We start from the raw sequence: 22,950 nt of genomic DNA, 5'->3' as shown, positions 1-22,950 counted from the left end.
TCTCTCTCTCTTTCCTACACAGACACACACACCTCTCTCTCTCTCTCTCTCTCTCTCTCTCTCTCTCTCTCTTTCCTACACACACACACACCACTCTCTCTCCCTCTTTCCTACACAAACACACACACACACACCGCTCTCTCTCTCTCTCTCTCTCGCTTTTCTACATACACACACACACACACCGCTCTCTCTCTCTCTCTCTCTCTCTCTCTCTCTCTCTCTCTCTCTTTCCCTCTCTTTTCTACACACACACACACGATGTGGAGAGAGAGAGAGAGAGAGAGAGAGAGGGGTTAGGGGAGGGAAGAGTGCCATAATACCTCGCAGCAGGTTTTGGCCAAGATTTGAGAACGCGCGCGTTGAGGGCGAAAATGGCCTCTTCGCGCGGGTTCGGTTTTTTTCCCCCCAAATTACTTCCGTCGATACCTGCGTCGATATATGCATCGATATACGCGTGAGAAAATTTATCTTTCGACGTGTATATCCACAGGCATATCGACGCAGAGATCGACGCGTATATCGACAGACGGTAAGTACGTCGATATGAACATAGAAAGGCACGGATGTCGATATATAAAGCGTCGATAACTTTGGGTTATGTTGTAGTGCATCACAAGCTTAAGTGCAGCCTTGGTTCAAAACCAAAGGATACTATTACTAAGAAAATTAAAAGTGTACTAAAGATGAAACTAAAGAAGAAAAAAAAAGCATAGTACCAATGAAATCTATTAAAAAAGAAGCTATGACAAAGGTACAACAAACACATTAATAACCTTATCCTTGATATCCTTACTATTGATGTGGTTCTTTGCTTCATTTGTACCTGCATCTCCATCGTACTGATCACAATATCAATCACTCTCATCCATTTCTTGTATGCTTGTCTATATTGACTACTTGCCAAATATTTGAGGTTATCGTTATGTTATGATTAACGTGGAATCTCATGATTCCAATCCCGAGCTAAGGTTCCAATCCATCGCAATGAATAGACAAACAGCACACGATGAATAGACAGGCAACTTCACAACCAGCAACAAATGTAAAGGGAGCTACTGGCTCTTCTGATGCTAGAATTTATACCATGGAATTCACAAAAAGGAGTAGAAGCAAGAGAATGTACAGTCTGTAAATTTGAGAAGCAAGAAAATGTAAAATCTGTAAATTTGAGAGCTGAAGGATCCAAAACTTAAAGGCATACAATTGACAACAACTATGTTTCCCACATTAGCCAAAACTACACCCAGCAATAGGTACAATGACCAGATCTGAGACTCCAGACATGAACCGATGCCGAGTTACAGAAGCCAAAATTTTTGTTTGTTGCAAACTAGATACTATTCACATAAGGTGGGATATGACTTGCTGCTCATTTACTGAATATCATCAAGGTCTCCTTTATATGTTTCGATTGCATCCTTTAGAGTGCGATTTGCCATTATTAGTTCTGATCGAAGAGATGTATAATGATTGAGCTGGTCACCAGATAGCTCATGCAGAACCTCTGTTTTCATATCTTCTATCTTTTGCAATGGTGGGTCTTCAACCTGGTCTAGCAAGTCATCCACTTGTGGCCTGTCCATCATCAGCAACAAATAGCTTTGCTGGCTTCGCTCCATTATACATCTGGATATATAGGTCCTACCACCCCAATTTCACAAAAGAACTACAAAAGCTCTGTAGGGTGAGGGTATGACATGGCAGCCACTCTGACAACAACGGGAGAAGCCTTAGTTGAGGAGCAACGGAAGGCTCCTGCCATGGCGCCAGACGTAGCTCTGCAACAGTCAACAGATTGTGCCCATCATCGCAGAGCAGTAACAATCTATTCTAGCTAAGAACACGATAGTTTAGGAAGGCAAGGAGGGGGCGCTGCAGGGTGTGCAAGGACGTTGTGTGCTGATATATAACTAGAACCGATCAATCATTGGCTCCGTACAACGTATGCAGCTAGAGCAATTGATTTTTCTATATGTCTTTGCTCATGGGCATTTGTTAAAAAGTCTCACATTTCTGTGACAAACAAAAATGCAATAACCCCAAGGAGTACTCTAGAAAAGGAATCACAACTAGATGCCAACGGATTCTAGATTTCATGCTGAAGAATCAAGAAATTTGATTAGTGTTTGAAAGTGGTACTTTAGAGACAAACCCAATTCTAAGCACAAATAGGGTAAAACGGCCAGTTAAAACCGGGTCCCAATAGAGGAACCCATGCCCCCCCTAGTTTAAAGGCTTTTTGCTTCAGTCATGTGACAAGTAGCGTCTAGTGTTGGGATAGTTAGACTGAGCTGCGATTTGATGTTGGCTGTCTGATCGGAGATCAAGCCTTGTTGGCTGCAGTGGTTCTAAATACGCCATGAAGGTGGCCTCCTTCTCAAGGCCGTTTTTTTGACACAGAAAAACTTCGCTGTTGTGCTGCATCGGCTATGCATTTTTGTTCGCCACAAAATGTTTGATGTGGATGCGCCTTGCACTCCTCTTCCAAACGTGCTCCTCTGATCACAAGATAGTGCATCAAATCGATGGGGATGGGCCACTCTTCTTAGGCGGCACTATACTGGCCCCTTTATCCTATACACATTGAGAAAAAATCCTTGAAAATCCTTGCCACATGTCACATGAACAATCTCATAAACAAAAGATGCATATAGGTGATATAAAAATCCAATACATCAAGTTACTTTGCAATTAAACCTTGTAACTTACTTGGCAGACATTAATGTGAGTAGCTTGAGAGAGAGAGAGAGAGAGAGAGAGGGGGGGGGGGGGGTAAGAGATCAATTCGAGAGAGATAAATAAATAATTATTCCAATTTTGGTAGCCAAAAACATCTTTATGGACTAAGGTAGAAAAGGACAAAGCTATGCTAGTGTTTTGTTGGCTTTCTTCAAGGAAACCTTTGTCAAGAATTTTGAACTTTAGCTAGGGGCAAAACCTCTCAAGAAAGTAAGAAGATGTCTCATGGGATTGAAATGGAGAAATGAGGCAGTGGCATTTTAGTACATTAAGTAGTTTTTTAATTCCTAAAGTCACTTAAGGATCATAAATATTTAAGATTATACTTCACTCCTACCCCTCATCGCTTTAAGTTGCTCGTTCTCTGCTTGTTAAATGATAGCACCCTTGGAAAAAACACTGCTAACACTATCTAGACTCACAGTCAGAGCGCATTGGCAATTGCAAGAAACCCAGTTTTTCATGCTCGCACAAAGCACATTGAGGTGCATTACCACTATGTCAGGGAGAGGCTCTTAGCAGGAGAGACAAGCTTGGCTTATGTGTCAACACAACACAACCTTGCAGATCTTTTCACAAAGGCATTGTCTCATGAGAAGTTCGAAGCTTTTCGCAAAGCTTTGGGCTCACTTCCCTTTGTGGACTGATCATGTACTCACGGCATGGCACTTCCCTATACTCTATGTGCCAGCTCTCGTTCACTGCATCACTCCCAAGGGGGATTTGTTACAATATACATGTGTAGTGATGTGTGTGAGCACACTTAGGACTGACGGTGCATTTTTTTTCTCACCAAGAGGTTTTCCACCCGTGCATTGTGTATATACGCCCATCACTCTAGGGATATCTTATCTTTCAATTGCACACTAAGTAATACACTCTCTGTTGTGTTCCTTGAGCTTCCTTCTTCTTCTCCAAGCTGTGTGTGTTTTTTTGCAACATGCAAAGCACGGTTTCCCATTGCTTTTTGTAGCTTGCCAACAAGGCAGTTGACAACTTTGCGACCATCATTAAATGTTACACCATGTGCTAGATCTAAGTTGTCAATATTTATTAGATTCTCTTGATTATATTGTGCCAGGATTAGATTTCCTTGTAAGTGTATGCTAGATCTTTCTTTGGAACTTACAAAACTTTGGCTACTACTCCTTTTAACCCTTGAAAATAAGCACTCCAGTAACTACACCCGTGGTTTAGAGTGGGTTTAATAATGCTAAGCTAGCACTGGTTTCTATCAAGCTTGCTAATATCTCAATAATGGTTAAGCCATATGTAAGTCCAGAAAGACTCCATTATTAAGACCATAGTTCCCGATGGTGTTCCTTGTACCATGTAAACAAGCATGCCAACCGAGATAAAAAATCCCAGTCCCGCTTACCTTATTGTAATGAACAACTCCAATCTTTCATAGATTACTCAAGGATCTCTCTTCTTAGGCAAGAAAAGAGAAACCTTGACTCTGACACCAATGTCAAAAATCTAGTACTTACTTATAGATTTAACGAAATCAACTTATGAAAGGAGTGAGTATTCCCTTAAGACAATTCTTTAGAGGAGACTAGAGGTTGTGTCGAGATGACTTCATTGCATATTTACACATTAGAACATTAAACCATGCACATGATTCAAAGAGAACATTAAACCATGCACATGATTCAAAGAGAATACCACAATTAAGATTGACAACTTGATGAGGACTGGATTTGTTTGGAGCTAGTCTCCTCTCCAAAAGGTCTTTGTATTATAATTCTGTAACATTTAGTGGCCTAGTAACTTGTGTGTAGCGAAAAATAGCATAAACATAGTGAGCATTTCTTTAGAATAGATTCCTAATCAGCATAGCAAGAGTGCTTGGATGGAGAGAGCAAAAAAAAGCATAACATCTAGTTAGATAGGCATGAACAATACTTCAAAAGAGAAAGAAATTAAGCTTTTGACAACAATTGAGGATCGGATTTACATTGAGCCGGTCCCCCCTCCAAAAGGCTTTGTATTATAGGTTTATCCCCATCAAGGGAGACATTTTACAATACAATACTTTGTGCTCCTTCAATAACTTGCTGGTGCAATGAAGATGGAAGCTTCAAGCACCAAGCTTACACTTGTAAAACACAACATCAATTCCCTCACGATCTCAGACCCAAGACCTCACACACCTTCGAAGATGGAGAGAGCTACCAGGTTATGAGAGTAGATCGAGAGAAAGGAGTATTCTTACGAGAAAGAAGTATGTCTCCTCACATAATCACTCATAATAGCTTAGCATAGCTTCGTAATTAGCATGATAGAGGAGATGAGATGCATTGAAGCTTGGCTCTTGGTTGGATTTGCATCACAAAGCCAAGAGTTGTTGGTGTAGGCCTCCCTTCTCACAAGCTTGGAGTAGATGATGAGCTTTCCATTAAAGCTTGAGAAGGAGAGAGAGTCTTCTTTAATTCACACTTAAGATTGTGTGAGTGTGTGTGTGATAATGCCTTGCCAAAATCAGCCCCCCCTCTCTCTTGGTCGACCCCTCTTGCCAATGATAATTGAGAAGCATAAGTGATAGCCTTGTGACATTTATCCCCCTTTCCCCTTTTGTGAGAGCTTTAGGTAATTAAATAATGCAATTAAACTCGGACCCCTTAGTCTTCTGGCCAATAGGAATCAGGCAAGCCATTGGGCTGCTGATTGCTCATTGGACCCCTTGGGAGACTGTCCAATAGTCTTCTAGAGAGCTTAATTTCTATTGGTTCTTTTATCAAGTGTTTTAAAATGCAATAAACTAAATGTACTCTAGCCTAATTCTCATTGATCCACCTCTATGGCCATCCAATAGGAATTGAATGCATCTTGGGGGCAGCTGGGATAGGAACCTGACATGTGTCCTCTATTCCCTTTGTGTAACGGGAGCCTGTGAGTGTGTGTGTGTGTGTGTGTATTTCTCTCTCATCCCCTATTAAAAGGGCTCACCCCCTCCTCTTTAGGAGTCTTTGAAGACTTTGTGTACACTACCAAGCATCCAATATTCCTAAGCAATGACCATTGGACTTAACCTTTGAATTTTGGAACCTTAGCATTTTGGAAGTCTTAATGGGCTGAACCTTAGGTCTTTGAAGCCCATTGCTTTCACATTGCTCTTCTGCAGATGGTCCCCCTTTGGATCCCTATTTTCCCTTCTTTGGATCCCTACCGTGACCAGTCTGCTAGCCTTACCAATAATCTAGCTTTTTCTCGCCTGGTACTTCCCCATATTAAATGATTAGTTTAACATGAGATTTTTTTAAAGGAGAATTAGATATTAGTTATTAAGACAATGCCTCTTTCTTGAAATCATAGTCGTCCTCGACTATGGGGTAGAGAAGATAAAGTCTATTCATTAGTAATTTTTCTAGCGGGTAGAGGATCCCTATCTTACCCTACCACATTTTTCTAGCGGGTAGACTAATTGATTTGGGGCTTGAGAGCCTAAGCTGCTGCAAGCATGTCTGCACATTAGTCTTATCAATCTTCCATAGTACAGTGACAAGCTCTACTTTGTGTTTGGAAGACGTCGTCTCCGCAAACTTGATCCTAAGCATGCATACTACTTAACATTTGTGCACAATAAAGAATATAGAGAGTCTTATAAGACAAAAAAAAAATTGTTCATTTTAAACATTTGTACATCTGCTTAGTCTAGGGAAGCATTGTATGCATTGACAAGGTTTAGGTTATCCTTTAATTGTATGCCTTACATCCATCTAGCATCTTCAAAAGGATAGCTCTTAAACTCAATAATTAAGATACCGTTGGATAATCTTACCACCTCTCAATACCTTGTCTTCATGTCGGAGAATGGACTCGGACTGCGGTACCTCTTCTTGGTCCTCAATCTCCGGTGGGTTTTCAATAGTTGGTTCTTGAGGTGGCTCTCCTTTGTAAGGATTTAGTAAGCTCACATGGAAAGCATTTTGTATGAGCCAATGACTGGGCAACTTGAGTTGCTAGTCCATCTCATTGATTGGTCTAAGAATTTGAAAGGGACCATAGTACCTTTTTGCTAACTTAGCATACTACTTTTAATGTCCCGTGGGATTCTTGCCCGTCGTGTGCCTTAATGGAGCCTTGGGAAATTTAAGCAAGACCCAATCATTTTATTTAAAGGCTTGGGCTCTTCTGTGCTTATCAGCAGCGGCTTTTTGCCTTTGATGTGAGATAGAGATAGTATCCTTAATCTTTTGGAAAGATTCTTGTAGGTCTCGGCTATACTCATCTGCAGCGAAGATCTTCCCATGTACCTTAAGTAGCAGGGGACTTTTTGATCTTCCTCAATTACCTCAAAAGGTGCTTTTCTCGTGGAGGTATGTACAATAATATTGTAGGCACACTCCATCAAGGGTAAGTACTTCTCCCATTGGGACCTTTGATCTACTTCCGTTACGTAGGCTTTTAGTAGATCAAGAATTGTTAGGTTAGCTATTTCACTTTGGCCATCTGTTTGCGGATGATAGGCCAAAGAGAAGTTTAGCCTTGTCCCTAAATTCTCAAAGAGACCCTTCCAAAAATTATTGGTCATTCTAGGATCTCTATCCGACACTATGGACATTGGCAAGCCATGGTCATGGGACCAATGTCCATGGTCATGGGAATATGTCTCAACTAAGGATGTCTAAAGAAAAAAATCCGTCAAGTACGAAATGTACTTGTGTGTGGAGGTAACTATAAATACTTAGTGACATGAGTGAGAGGGATCCTCATTAACCTTGCTCCACATTGGCTAAACGAAACTCCATGAGCTCCTAGAACATGTTGTATCCCATGTGACAACATGTGCCAACAAAACCCTACCACGTAGGTCCATAACTATAGGATGTAGTAGTGTAGTTGAGACACGACTGTCCTAAATTTCTTTGCTCCGCCATGGTCTTGTCATGTGTCTAAAGAGGGAAATGGATGAAAGCATTCTAGATTATACACCCTACTGGGAAAACGTAATCAAAGCATATGTAGAAAGGAATACAACCAAATCATATGTGTAGTTGGAGGTTGAACATAACGTTCACTTACCCATAATCACGTGCACTTTGCAATCCAATGTCAAACCCCTTGGTTAGACTTTGCATGAAAACTTCTTAAACTAGTAGGTAACGGTGACCATCACAGTCTACCATGTACAAAAATATTAGGAACCAACTTGAAAATTTATATTTGTCCACTACCCCTTGGTAGATTGTAGACTTTTTGCCTTGAAAGTACAACTGTGATGAGATCAAACTGTGATTGTCCACACCTATGGAGTGATTGTGTATTAGCGAGATCATACCCCTAAAATACCACTCCGGGAGACATAATGAGTGTTGGAACTAAGCAACAAATCTTCTTCAGTTGAAATCTTATTCACAACTAAATCATGAAAGAATCTTCTCCCTCCATGAACAGGGGAGGGAGATGTCAAATGCCCCCGAAGAAAATAGATGTACTATATTTTTTCAAGTGTTTACACAAGAGGTTACCTGCATGGAGGCTCTCTTAATGTATTCATGTCTTCTCATGTATCAGTTTCTTGATAGCTAGGCCATGTCTACTTGCTAACCATAGAAACCATCAATGGGATTGGCTGCACCTTGTGCATAGAGTCAATGATGTAAAGTGCTCACCACTATATACGTATACAAGGATCAAAATCCCATCTACCGGTCTCAATTCTTCTTGGAAAGAGTAGCTGATGTTATTGCGGAAGCGTAAACAATGCATAAGTGGACGTGTTGCCATCTTATTTGCATGCCATGCATGCATGTCAAAAAAATAGATTGATAAGCCCTTGGATTGAATGACAGTCTCAACCTTGTGAGATACTACTATACGTGCCTTGCACGATTATACGGGTATGGATACACCACAATGCATCATTGTCAAACTTAAATTGTGAGCTTATATCCACTTAATGCCAAATATGTGTGCCATTACCTTTGATATGAAGTCAATGGATAGTACCTTGGTACAAAATAGAAGCCTTGCTTTGCATGAAGGCTGGCAAAGCATTTTGCTTTGCACAGGAGAGAAAGCTTTTGCAAATGAAAGGTTAAATTACAAAAAAAACAAGTATAACTTGAAATGTATTAACCTTGTTTCTCCTCTGAGTCGAGTTTCCTTCGCTTGAGTTGGCTCGTAGCCTTATATGCTAAAAAATTTAGAGTTGTCAGAGGGACCTTGCATGCCCTCGTGGCTTGGTTCATACCGACCGCCAACAAAAAATTAGGTAGATGTATTGCCAAGTTTTCCCAAGTTTGTATGCTATCAACATATTCCAAACTTTGGAAGCTTCTAGGAAATATGCCCTAAAGTGAAGCGTTTGCTTCGCATAAGTTCATCAAGAAGGTGAGATAGAACAGAGCATGAATGCTCTTAGCTAACAGGTGCTCTTGTTGACACAGAGATGTCAAAGTAAAAGATAATTGACCTTGTCGAGCTTGCAAAGAGAATCGGCCTTGCCGAATCATGTATTTTATTGAGAATCCTTAGATTGCTGAATAGCTTAGAAAGCTTAGCTAGCAAATTTTTAGCGTAATTGCCAAATTGATCTTGATTGAAGCAATGTTTGCTTATCAAGTTGTTATTGTAAATTTTTTTGCAAAAGAATAAATTCAAAATTGGTCAGAAAAAATCAACTTACTTACTAAATTTCTAGAATCTCCACCCTTGGCACCAAAAGTCGTAGTATCCTATGGTAGAAGTGTCCTTTTAATGTACTTCATATACTTACTTTGTCTGCACTGTAGTAAGCTGTAATTGCTTTGGAGTGATCATGCACCTAATGCATACTTATAGGTAGGGAGCCGTGCTCCCTAAAGCCTTTCTTTTCCCCCTCCACTTGACAACACAAAGAGGATGCATGAAAGAGATACTAGCCAACGTAACGCACAAGCCACTTTCTTTATATGGAGCCTTGCTTTTGTAGTGCATCTTATGCCATTGTCATACTCAAGATAGGATATAAAATGAACCCTCTCGAGTGTCGACCTTGTCGAGTAATGTACGAGATTAAAAGCTTAAAAATATATACTGTAATTGCAGAAGCAAAGCGTATCTGGTTTGCCCAATGCTGTTGGCATTTACCCTTGAAATCCCATTAGATCTATCTTGCCAACAATGAGTTGAGCATGTACATTTTGGACTGCATCAGATTTAGTAAACCAGTCTAGGAGCCATGCCCCAAAACTCGAAACTAGAAGAAAAAGATGCATGCCGACTTCTTAGAATTGGAATAAAAGGTCGGCCATGCCGAACACCTTTGCGTTACCAGCAATAGGCCTTGCATTAACTTGCCATAGTACAATTGATTGACTCATCAACTGGCGAGTCCTTGCCTTTGTATGATACATTTGAGTAGCCCAATTTTGGATGCTACCCCATTATCAGACATCCTTGCTCGTTCAACCTATAAAATTCCATCAAATATAGAATTGTAAATGATACTTTTATACTTACGTCCCATCCCAAGCAAGCCTCAAGATTGCAGATCCTTTGTCAGGACAAAGTTGATTTGAGCATGTCAATTCACCAATAAGGCACAATTCGTCCAAGCTTGAGCCGAGTACTCAAAGGGTGGGAACATGGCCTTGGGAACTAACTTTGGCCAAAAAATTCAAGATAAGTGTGAACTCAAGCTCCATAAACGGTTATGGAGGGCCTGCAGACAGCGCAAGAAGAAAGAACAAGCAAGATCGCACGAGGTTGCAGTAGCAAAAAACTCTCCGTGAGTCGGCGCAAACACATAGCTATAAAGGTGATGCCGTTTGATGCTGGTCGATGACACCCAAGTATGTGTGCTAGTGGCCATTCTGCATGCCTTTGGCTCTAAAAATTTGACATAGCTGTGGATAGAGAGAGAGAAGGGTGCATACCCATGCAACCTCATGCAAAATCCACTACCTCCTCATGCAAAATCCATGACCTTCCCCTCCTCCATGATTGCCGAGCTCCGTGAGCTGTGAACATGCAACTCTCCACCCGACCATGCCTTGTATAGGCCCTACCCTTCTAATAATAGGGCCCCCTTGATCGCATGTTTGTCATGGCCCTTGGCCTTCCCAGTCTTACCCTATGTCATAAAATCTAATATCTAACCAGTCCAAATGATTTTCTCATATTAAAATGATCATTTAATGTGGGAGAATAAACGAGAACAAGGGCTAGAATAAAGACATGTGCTTGTAGATATATCTCAACACGGGGCCAATGGTAAAGGGGTCCAAATGAGACATGGTCTATCAAAGAGCAAGGCTAGCCAATGGAGCTTAAAAGACCTTAGGGTTAGCTTCATTGGAGACCTCCAAAGGTTAGTGTTAAAAGTCCTTTGACCTTAGGTAAGCTAGGGCGGAGCTTGAGGTGGGAACCCGGTCCAAGCTTGAGGTGCTTGTCAAGCTTGTTGACTAAGGTGCTTGAGGTGCTTGTCGTGCTTGTTGACTAAGATGCTTGCGGTGTTTGTCGTGCTGGCCGACTAGGGAGCTTGAGGTGCTTGTGGGAACACTACCCAAACTTGAGGTGCTTTGTCATGCTTGCCGGCTAAGGTGCTTGAGGGTAAGGTGTTCAAAAAGTCAACATACTCCCTACTCATGAGAGGACGAGCCCCAAAGCTAGGGGGATGAGAGAGAACACACACACATGCGCGCGCGCACACACACATAAACAGACACAAGGTAAGCCCAAGCCTCAAGAGGCAGCAAGGACACATGTCAAGCCCCTACCCATGTTGCCCTCAAGGTGTGCCTAAATCCTATTGGATAGCCTCTCAAGGGGTCCAATGATATTCAATTGATTTAATTAATTGATTTTGCATTTATCAAGTCCTCTATCTCAAACGGGAAAGGGGGACACTTGTCCCAAGACTACCCTTGTTGCTTGATATGCCTCTTGCATGTGATTGGCTAGGCCTGGCGAGGTCCAATGAGCTTCAAGCATGAGCTACAAGGGGGTTCGATCAAAGCAAGAAGGGGGACTGCTTGCGGGGTATACTCTCCTACACACACTCACACACACTCTTCATTGTGTGAAGTGCAAAGTGCAAGAGCTCCATCTCCTTATCCAAGCTAGTAGAGAAGTTGAGAGCCTACACCAACACTCTTGGTTATGGAATGCAAATCCAACCAAGAGTCATGGTTCAATGCTTAAGCTTGTCATCTTCTCCATCTTCATTACTACGCTATTATGTATGCTAGCAAGAAGAGTGATGATAAGTGAGGAACTATTTTTTTCTCCTATGGAATGTTTCTTCTTCCTCTTCCCTACCCTCATTCCCTGCTAGCTCTCTCCACCTTCGAAGGTGTTTGAGGCCTTGGGAATGAGGCTTGGGATAGTTAATGCTTTTTGTAAAGTTATGTTACGCTCGTGATGCATGAAGCTTTCCATCTTCATTGCATCACCTAGGTCACAAGGAACACAAAGATTGTATTGTACCAAGTCAATCTTGATGGAGAATCTATAATACAAATGCCTATTGGAGGGGGGACCTGCTTCACATAAATCTGGTCTTCAAACTGTTATCATGTTCTCTAAACTCTCCCTCTCTTGCAAAAGTATTGTTCATGCCAAGTTAATTAAGTATAACACAATATTAGAGATTTTGAGACTTTAGAGCCAATTTTGGAATTACCAAGGTCTTAAGGATTTGGCCATATGGACAAATCTCAAATTGTTTTTTAAGGCCAAAGCCTTCCATAAGGTAGTACTTAAAAAGATCTTCCAAGACATGCTCTCATAACTTTGGTTTAGATTTGGCCATGTGGTCAAATCTTAAGCTTTTTTTGAAAGTGGGAATTGGAAAATTTTCAAATTCACTAATAAGGTGTTGTACCATGTTTATGTTGCTACCATTAATTAAGTTCACCCTCTATGTTCTCAAAGTAATCTCACAAAAATGCTCTCTTTAATTCTCCTTCCACTATTCTCAAAGTTCATAGGCCATTTCCATTACACCCTAGGCCTGACAAGGTGTAAACTCGGTGAACATGAACTCATTGTGAACTTACATGTGAGCTCCACAAGCTATGTGCATTGTATTATGGTGGTGTGAACTGGATGTGAGCTCGAAGTGAAGTCATTGTGAACTTGCATATGAACTCCGCATGCTATGTGCATTGCATTATGGTGGTGTGAACTCGAAGGTTGTTCGGTGTAAACTAGGATCGTGAAGGGGCCAAAAACATTCAGTATAGGGTAGAGGAGCCATTTTAGAGGCAGTGAAACTGTGAGTGCAATTGGGAGAGCTATCCTCCACCATTTCGAGCGTGGAGGGGTGCAGATGAAAGAGCTCTGCGTTGGCAAGATGCCATCAAAATGGCAGTGCGAAGGAAATTGCGTAGATGAATATTGGCGAGGAATATGAAATCGCGTGTTAAAAACAAGGGTCCAGTGAAGAAACCACAGAGCCATTGGCGTGTTGGGGCCTTTAAATTGGGTCAATTTAGCTTTATCATTTGGGGGTCGGTCGATCCCTAAAGAGGATGGGTGTTACTTACTGCTGAAGATTTTGGGGGGGGGGGGGTTTGCGGGGCAAATATGCTACGTTTGTGGGGATCTATCGTGTCTGACGGTACTGCGTGAGTCATAGGAGGGATTTGAGAGGAGGCAACTTTGAAATGTTTGCCAAGTGTATGTGCCAAGTGGCGTGGTCATCGCAAAAGAAGGAATTACGTCGCGTCACAGAACAAGCGCTCTCTCTCCCTCCCCCAAAACAACCCCCCCCCCCCCGCCCCCCCCCACACACACACAGAAGAGCCACCCAATCCCAACTGCGAAAGAGAGAAGTAAAGAAGATGAGTCAAGAGCAGCAGCCCCATCGGCCGGTCACCTATGGCGATGTATTTTCTGTAAAGGGTGATCTTGCAAAGCAGCCCATTACCCCCGGGGAGGCTGCCCTCATGCAGAGCGCGGAGGCACTGGCGCTTGGCCACACTATAAAAGGAGGCGTCGCCGCAGTTATGCAGTCAGCTGCTACTGAAAATGTGAGAACAGGCAGTGTTAAGGAAGATGCCCACAGCGTGGTCGCTGATGAAGGCGTCACGGTCGCTGAAATCATGCTTCCAAGCGAGATTGTGCACACAGAGTTTGTTGCGGGTCAGCCCATCTCTTCATCTACCACACCCGTTCCGATGGTGCCGGCAGTTTCGGCGTCGCAAGACGCAGTGACCATTGGAGAGGTATGCATTTTGCAATGCATGTCATGTCATTTGATGATCACATGATGGTCTCATGGTATGTGTGTGCTTGGATTAGAGAGAGAGAGAGAGAGAGAGAGAGAGAGAGAGAGAGAGAGAGAGCATGTTACCAGGATGCTATCTGCAAAAACTGTGTGTTTAAAAGCTTTTCTGATATATTCTTTTGGCTGCAAGGCCTTGGAGGCAGTGGCCGTGTCGGTCCAAGATCGGCCGATTGAGCCTAGTGACGCAAGTGCAATTCAAAGTGCGGAGAAGAGAGCCACAGGCATTCCCTTGACAATGCCGGGTGGAATTGCAGCAACAGCACAGGCAGCAGCAGAGTTAAATCCAAGAGTAGAAGATTTCTCTAAGACCACTCTGGCTGATGTCCTTATGGTCAATTTCTTCTCCTGTTGCAATTACATCATACATTTTTTGTGTCTTTGGGTTTGTAACATTTGACTCTTCTCTGTGTTAGGACGCAAGCTCTATGTTGCCGTGCGATAAAATTGTAACGCGGGAGGATGCAGAGAAGGTTGCTGCTGCCGAGCGCCGTAACAAGCAAAGTGAGGGGCTTCAAGAAGGCGGAGTAGCGGCCGCACTTGTAGCTGCGGCAGAACTTAATGAGAGACTGCAGGGCTGAGGTCTTCCTCCCAGAAGCAACAGACCAACTTGCAAGATCCTCAAATAGGAAAGAACCCTCTACTGAAACTCAATGTATATAACCACGGATTCGGTTTTATAATTACGTGTGTGAGCTTTCATAACACTTGTTTGACACAGTGCAGCAGCTGATGGAGCTGTCTTGCTTCTGCCAAATTAGAGGCATCACTTTGGTACATCATTTTGAAAGTTTAGTTTCAAGTCAAGAGGTAGTGGTGGATGGATGTGTATGATCTTTTTACATCCTCTTGGTGGCTCACGTCTTGAGCGTGAAGACTCCTCGGATAAATCTTTTGAGATCTCTTGGGATTGTTCATACAATGCTAAAATTTCTCCTCCTCCTCCGCCTAGGTCTTGGAGGGGATCGATGCAGAGGAGGTGGTGTTGAGCAAGTTTGTTTGGAAGCTATATAGACTTATCCTCTCCTCCGTTTTTTTGGTGAAACATACGGAATGTAATTGGAGAGAGGAGATAAGAACCTCATATATAGATACGGGGAGACTCAAGTGGCATCTCCATGCTATCGATCCTATGAGCTTATGCCCTCTTCTTTACAGAGATTAACATGGTTTTGAATAGTATGGATGTGTTCACCATAGAAGTGCCATATATGCATTAAGTCAAATGTTCAATGATATCTTGACGGTAAATCCAATATTGAAATGACAGTGGCTACAATAACGGATAAATAAACACCCAGCATTAGCATTCAACAATTCAATCTTTGCAACTACCTCCTTAGCTAACATTTGCATTTAGTAGTTGCTAAACTATATCAGACAAATGGGTTGGAAATTGTAGAACTTGGGACTAGAGGAGCCGGTTTATCGACGCCCAAATTGTATGGGCCAACTTTCACAATTCAATTTCCTTTGATATACCAAAACTTTGAATCAAAATTATGTCTCAAGGTAGTTGTATTCAAGTAAAACATGTTTTACCTCAAGTATCCAAATAATAAAAAAGTTATTAATGGATTTATTCAAACCTCGTCATATCCTTCTATTGTCTCCTCAACCCTATTTAGTCTTTGGCATAATCTCTCCATTGATTGTTGCTCAAGAACACAATCATAGTTGCATCAATGTTTTTACTAAGAGAAGTTTGTATCCTTTCACTAGCGCTATAGCACTACTAAGACGGAGTCCCCCTTTGTATTTAGGAGTTGAGCTTTATTACATCAAAGTGGATATTAGGTCCCTCTTATGAAAATGCTTGATTTCTCCCTCGTTAGTCTCTCTTTTATTACTCTTAATACAAGGAAGGAAGAATTTTTTGCCACCCTTGCCATCTCCTTAATGGCTTTACTTTTGAAAAAATGCATTAATTTGTTAGTGATTCCTCTAGGGAATGGTTAAGGATATTTACACGAAGCACACAAGGAATGTGAGAAAAGGCTCGAGGGGGGGGGGGGGGGGAATCACCTGCAAGGTTTCTCCTTTATAGGCAAATGAAACTCCTCATTTCATCTCCTCTACACCGTTTAATTTCCATATCCTTAACAACGTTTCCACATCCTAAATTCTATTCATTTTCCATATTAGATCTCACATTTTCTACTATGAGGACAAGGTCTAGCAAGCCGCTTACTTTCCTTGTCCACCTAACCATGTCCAAGGCCCCTTTCCTAAGTCTTATGAACTCTACCCAATTTCCACCCCCTTTGTTTAGACGCTTGCCCTCACATTGCCATTCTATTGTCCACCTTGTCGTGCCCTTATATAGTTGAAGGCTTTATGAAGGTCCCTTTTCCAAGTCTTATGGGTCCTTTCTCCCATTGAAAGCCCCTTTGTTTGGACCCTTTTCTTCACACCTACCAAGGTTTCTAACCTTTTTTCATTCACTTTCAAACAAATCTTTAGTCCGAGTGAATTGGGGATACCTATAGACTTGTCACCTTTATTCTTCTAAACTTAGGGGACTGTTCTTAGACTACTCTTTATAGTCATTTCTTACAACCAATGTTTGTAAAAAATGGACCTTTAGTGTATTTTTAGCTAGGTAAATTTCTAAAATCTTAGCTGGGTGATAGCACGAAAAGGTGGTGCAAAAAGTAGTGTCATTGACACTTCTTTGTGAGGCACTTATGAATGATGCTTTAGCACACTTTTGAAGATGTTCTTGTGAGACTTATTTTTTTGAAATGTTGGTTCCAACCCTTTAAACGATTTCTTGAAATGTCTGTTCGTCTACTTTTCATGTGTGCTGCTGTAGCTGAGCGTCTCTCTCTCTCTCTCTCTCTCTCTATGCTTGCATGTTGTTCAACAATCTACCCTTATCTCTCCTTCTCTTGAAAAGCAAGCAAGCATGGCTTGCACATCCATATGCCTCAATGATGTCTACACCTTGGCTTGATGCGAATGCACTCAAAAACTGCAACCAGCATGCTCTAACCTTCAAAAGGGCAAGGCTCTTGTCTCCTCAGCCCCATGCTGGTGTGGCTCAGATGTGGCAGCAGGACATTCACCAACAACAACCTTCTCACTACTCTCAAGGTGGATGGCTACCCATGGATGGAAGCATCAACAGGTTGGGAGAGGAAATTCAGCAGCAATATTTTTGTGTGGGTGAGCACCTTGGAAGAGAGGGTTGTGCTACACCAGCAACATTGGTAGATCCTTCAGCTTGGATTGTAGCCCACGTTTGTGGAAGAAACCATTGGACACCAACAATATCCTCCAAATGATCGCCACATTATCGGGCAGCCAATAATTGCAGACAACGGTTTTGATTACCATCAACAAGCTTCAAATTCAATGGAGTGGTCTCACTCATCTCAAGATCATGTCGAGGACAATCCAAGAAATGATGGTACATCCCCTCATGGCCGCACTCATTACTCAACCACGATTTTCCAAGAAGCCACACATAGGATATGACAGTATTGGGCCATGATGAAACAAGAGAGTCGTCAAAGAAAAAGAGAATGGGATGCATCATGCTTGTCAACGCCCGAAGATATGAGTACAGTTTGCAAAACAATGATGCTTTGCTAGAAACTAGCGACAAAATCCATGAATTGCGAAGCTAAGAAATCCATCTTTCGATTGCTTCTAGAGAAGCCAGCTTTTCGACGGCTACATTGTGGATTAGAGAAGTCTATACTCTCCAACATACAATGCACAGTCACCAAAGTCAAAGTATCCTTGCCTGAGGAGGAGCTGAAGCTAAAAAGAGCTTTATGCATGATGTTGCTGAATAGCGAAGGGGATCCATCAAGGTCTATAAGCAATTCAGAGAGGGCGAGGTTCACAGGGTTGCATCGATGAAATTTTGCAGCAGCTAATTCACGATTAAAACAAGTCGAAGCAGGATATTTCCATTGCATTCATGCCGACATCAACAACCTCAAAAGACATTGCATCACACACGAGATAAGAGACATTGTGTTTGTTTTTTGGCAGACGGAGACGCGAGTGTCCCTAAACAAAAAGGACGTGTGTCAAAAGCGTCCGGGGAGAAAATCTTACATAAAGCATTTAATATAATTTCTTAACGAGACCCAGGTATGCTTTAAAAGTGCTTGAATTATTTTGTTCTCTTGCATGCTCTAATATAGGTACCATGCGTATATGTAGTAACTGCATTTAAGTAGTGCTGGATGAAGGCCAGCACTTTGTCGGTAGCACCAAAGGTGCCATCATAGGTGAGAAAAGAGATACTCTTTCCTCCCCTTTGGTATTCTCTAGGAGAATAGCCATAGCTTCCATCGCAAGAGGAGGAAGGTGAAGAAGAGGAAAAAGAGGGTGACCTCTTTCTAGCCCTTTTCTTCCTTTGTTTCCTCTCTTCCCTTTCGGAATGACGAGGAGAAGGACTATGTGTTGATCTTTTGCTCTTGAGAGGAGTGGGTGATCGTCTAAACCACCGTCTTTGTGGAAACACATCTTTAGAGGAACTTAAAGTTTCATTGATTTCTTGCTCTTTGGATTCCTCCTCTCGTATGGGAGAGAGTCATCTTTTGGGGTCTCTTCAAGAGGCCTCCTAAGCTCTCTCTCCTCTTGGAGAGGAAGGGAAATCTCACAAGCGCAAAGTTGTTGTGTAACTTTGGCTTGCAAAGCAGGGTTGTCCATAGCTTGCTGCAACCTAGTAACGAGATAATTAACAAACATGGGAGCATCATCCTTCATGTGCAAAATCAAAGCTATCAATGTTTATTCTACTCTCTTGGTTATTGTCAGCCATGTTAACAAAATTTATGTATGTACTTAGTGTATGCTTTGGAAATTCAAAACCTTAGTTGCCACTCCTCTTAGCCTTTGAAAATTGGCTCTTAAGAATCTACACCCACGGCTCAAAGTGGTTAATTACAGAGAGTAGTGGAGTAGGTCTAGCATAGAATTGAAAAGGAATAGACTAAGCACTTTTTAACCAAAACAAGAGTGAAAATTGCAATAAATTGAGAGACAGAGAAATGGAGGCCAACATAAAATTCTCATTTCTATTCAAGAGCAAGAATCAAATATTCTCTCATTACAAGAGAGTGAAAACATAAAGTTTCTTCAATGTCACAGTTTCTTGCGAACACGAGGCTTTGGGGGGTGGGAAATAATATTGGGATTTTGGAGGGGAGTACTGTTTTTGGGAGACTTCTTCGTAGGAGGTGGTGACTTCGCAACTTCCTCACTCATCGCTTTTCCATCTTTGCCTAAAACCGAAACCCAAGCGACTTACACGTTGATGAGCATGATCATGAGCTATAGAGATAAAACTATCAATGAGGTTGACCCTACAAACTTCCTCTACGTGCTAAGATGCTTTCCCTCAACAAGCCATGAGTAAAAGAGGTCTCACCATCATTCTCTTCCTCAGCCTTGTTAGATTGATGCTTTGAGTGGTTCATCTCTGATGCTTTTGGACTGTCCAGCTGCACCATAAAGAGACACATTAGTAAAAATCATCCAATGCATGTAGGGAGCCAAGTCCTACATAGCCAAAACAACTTACCATCAACATGTTTCTTTCGCTTCCTTGACTTCTTCACCACATCACTAAGGAAGACGTGGAAATTTGGATCTGCATCACCATGAACCATGCATTGCACCGCTTCCACCCCCTCTTGCGCTACATAATATGTCATCTCAACATCAACATCTTCCATTGGTTTAGTTTCCTTTGGTTTTGGTGTACCTAATGCTGTTGAGAGGGCTCCACCTTAGCAGCTGGGGTTTTGTCAATTGCCACATGCGAGCCTTCCTTGCAAGCTAAAGTTTTGTCACTTGCCAAGGATGAGCCTTCCCTACAACCTGGAGTTGACTAATTATGAAATTGCATGTCTGTGTCTATGGTGTGGGCATTCGAAGTTGGATCAACATTCAGGTTTGGCACCTCAGTTGGTAATTTGCCACATATGGCATATGACTGGAACCTGCAACTACACCACAGAAGTTGTAGCTTGTGTAATCAGAAAAAGTTTCTTACATTCTTAACAAACTCTATTAATCTCGATAGACATGGAGAATAGAAAACGAACCATTATGCACACGCATTGACTTTGCCAATTCCAGAATACTCTATTTACAGGAAGGGTTGGCACATTCTTTCTCTGACCCGACCCATCCAGCAAAACACAAAGCATGGTATGCATCACCACCTGCTAGTGTATACACACACACTACTTTGGAAGCCACAAAACCTAAACCACATGCAGCACATGCTCCTGGAACGCTCACTTTGGCCTGTCGATGACTCCCATGCTCGCGAGCTGTCGGACATAGCAACATTGAGTCACCTCTCTTCACTTGATCCAGCAAGCTCTCACAAAATGTGACTTTAGCAGCACATGTAGCTTCTGATGCTGCTAGATCAATTAGCTCTTTTTGCACCACACTTGACAAGTAATATTAGTCCATGTCAAAAAAGTACCGAGGATACACTCTAAGTACTTATGAGAGTACCAAGGACAAGATCAAAGTACCAATCATAAGAACTTACCAAGCACATATGAAAGGCACTTTGCAACAAAGGCATATGTACTTTCCCATGGTACAAACACATGCATAGTACTTGGCAAAAAAAAGACATGTACTTTCACAATGTACAAACACATGCATGGTGCTTTGGAAACAAGGCATACGTACTTTCAAGGTATTGACCTATGAAAGGTGCTTTTAAAGATAAAGGAATATATTTTGTCAATGTACCTATGATAGGTACTATACACTCTACCAAGTAATACAACAATATGTACAAAGTGCCTACGTGGTACTCCTTGTTGTACCTTGAATTTGAACTACCATATAAAAGGCTACCATATTACTTAGCTTCAAAGTACCTTTAATCCTAGTCTAATGGAGGACTTGTGTGATTTCCACCACCATCACTAAGATTTGTGAACCACTGGTCAATAAATTTGCATTGTTACTTACAAAAAGTACCATGATCTACTGAGTCACAATGAAATGTTGGATTTTTTGAGTTCTACCTATTTGCTACCATTTATAAGCTCTATGAAGCACCGACAATTCCTCATTGGTAACTACAAAAAGTATCGTGATGTATATAATCACAACCACATGGTGGAATTTGAGAGTTCTGCTTCGTTTCTACCATCCCTAGGCTTTGTGAAGCACCCATATGGCTCCATTGGTACTTATATAAAGTACCATGACATATTTAATCCTTGTTAAATAGCGGAGTTTGTAGTTCTCTCTACTTGTGCCTTGTTAACTACCAAAAAGACTCCATTGGGACTTGTCAAAAGTACCGTACAAAACATAATCAGAGTCAGGTGTTGAATCTTGAGAGTTGTACTTGTCAGGTAATATCCAAAACTCTATGAACCACTTAGAAAGTTCACATGGTATTTACATTGCACTTATTAACCTAAATGCAATGTTTGGTTTTAATACACAATGTATCGATCTTGATGCATATCTCTATATGGTCAACGTCATCTCTAATCTTTGAGCTGCTTGCATCAGCCCCTAGAGCTATCAATGCACTTGAGAGAGCAACGATCTTTGCATCAATTACCATCAGCTCAGAATCAGATGCACCACATGCTCCTCCCTCCAAGTTGTCTTTTAGTGTTTGAAGCTCAGTCAATTGCCCTTGAAGCACTGTGGCAGTTGAAGATGTTCCCTCTATCTTCCACATGCTCTGACTTTTCTCTTGTAGTTGCACTTGGGCTGCATTTTGTGTGCTTTTCACACTCTCCAGTGTACTCTTTCTTGCAGCCAATATCTGCTCCACTTTTGCCACAATTTGGAGATTAACTGATTGAGGGCCCAAACTGCAAGAAATAGAAGTTATCCCCCCACGATCAATGAGAGCAGAGTGGATTGTGTGGTCTGTGTCACATGGTGACCATTCTCATTGCAGTCAGTCTAGTTCTTGAGATTTTTGTCCATCCCGCCCGAGAGCTTCTTGCAGTGATCTAGGACCTGTTCACCAAAAACAGCCCATGCAACCTTCTGCTGACCTGTTGGACTTTGCATGGCAGCTGGGCATCTCTCATATACAAACAAGGTTGAAAACTTGTGCGTGATTTCTTTGTTGGTTGGTATGGCTTGATATACTTTATGAAACAATAACCTACATTCTTTTGCATATTCAGGCCGCACCATATGCAAGAAGATCCTGGAACCCTTCTCCATTTTCTTTGTGAAGACTACCAGCCAATCCTCATCGGTCAATACTCCTTGTATAGGTCATGTCGGGTAAAGCAGAATCTGGTCTGCTTGGGATATTGAGCCTTTTGGGATGCTACTATCGAGAACAAAAATTTAGAGGAAAGGGGATTAGTCAAAACACTTCCACCGCCATGTAAAACTATGTATTCAATGTAATAAAACTAATGAAATGTGGACATCAAAAAAAGAGTGGAAAATCTTTAACATCTATTTTTTGAAAGACCAAAAAGTACCAATTTATCAGTTTCAGACATTCATGAGAAGGAAATCGGTGATTACCATTGCTCTTATCAGAGGCAAGAAAGGTGTCCTTTGATAACAAACTTGCACCATTCTTGGACCATTTGCTACTGCTGGAATGCAAGCTGGTGGATGACACCTCAATCGATGGTTTGTTTGGTAAGGTGCACTTTTGCGGTGGCGTCTTCATTTTTGGTGTCCCAATAAAAAAACCATCAAATCTCATCCAACAATGAATGCAACACCCTCAGTGTTGAGAGAGAGAGAGAGAGAGAGAGAGAGAGAGAGAGAGAGAGAGAGAGAGAGAGATCTCACTACTTTGAGGAAGAAATGGTTGCTAGGAGTCTCGTGGCACTAGTGGCACATCACATCATAAAGTGAGCTCTAAAAGAGTTGCAAGCAAGAGCAATCCATGCAATGCAAGCACTGAGCAGATTACCATTTGCATGCTTGCATTTCAAAAAATGATGAAATCTTGAAGTGACGTTCTCAAATCTTGGTACCCCCTTAATTGACTT

The 22,950-nt window shown here is 41.8% G+C and overlaps 1 protein-coding gene across 1 annotated transcript; it reads left to right on the top strand.

Annotated features, from left to right (window-relative positions):
- The first annotated feature begins 13,450 nt into the window (after window positions 1–13,450).
- Window positions 13,451–15,125, top strand: LOC147417652 (late embryogenesis abundant protein 31-like). Its single transcript, XM_086506997.1, has 3 exons — window positions 13,451–13,901; window positions 14,094–14,294; window positions 14,377–15,125. Exons 1-3 carry the CDS (start codon window positions 13,518–13,520, stop codon window positions 14,539–14,541), a joined length of 750 nt encoding a protein of 249 aa, XP_086363123.1. The 5' UTR covers window positions 13,451–13,517; the 3' UTR covers window positions 14,542–15,125.
- The last annotated feature ends 7,825 nt before the right edge of the window (window positions 15,126–22,950 follow it).

This window comes from Adiantum capillus-veneris, chromosome 30 (genome assembly GCF_014529385.1).
Source record: "Adiantum capillus-veneris isolate H3 chromosome 30, ASM1452938v2, whole genome shotgun sequence".
Classification (NCBI taxonomy): domain Eukaryota; kingdom Viridiplantae; phylum Streptophyta; class Polypodiopsida; order Polypodiales; family Pteridaceae; genus Adiantum; species Adiantum capillus-veneris.
Note: the sequence above shows the minus strand (reverse complement) of the source record. Positions and strands in the feature narration are given on the sequence as shown.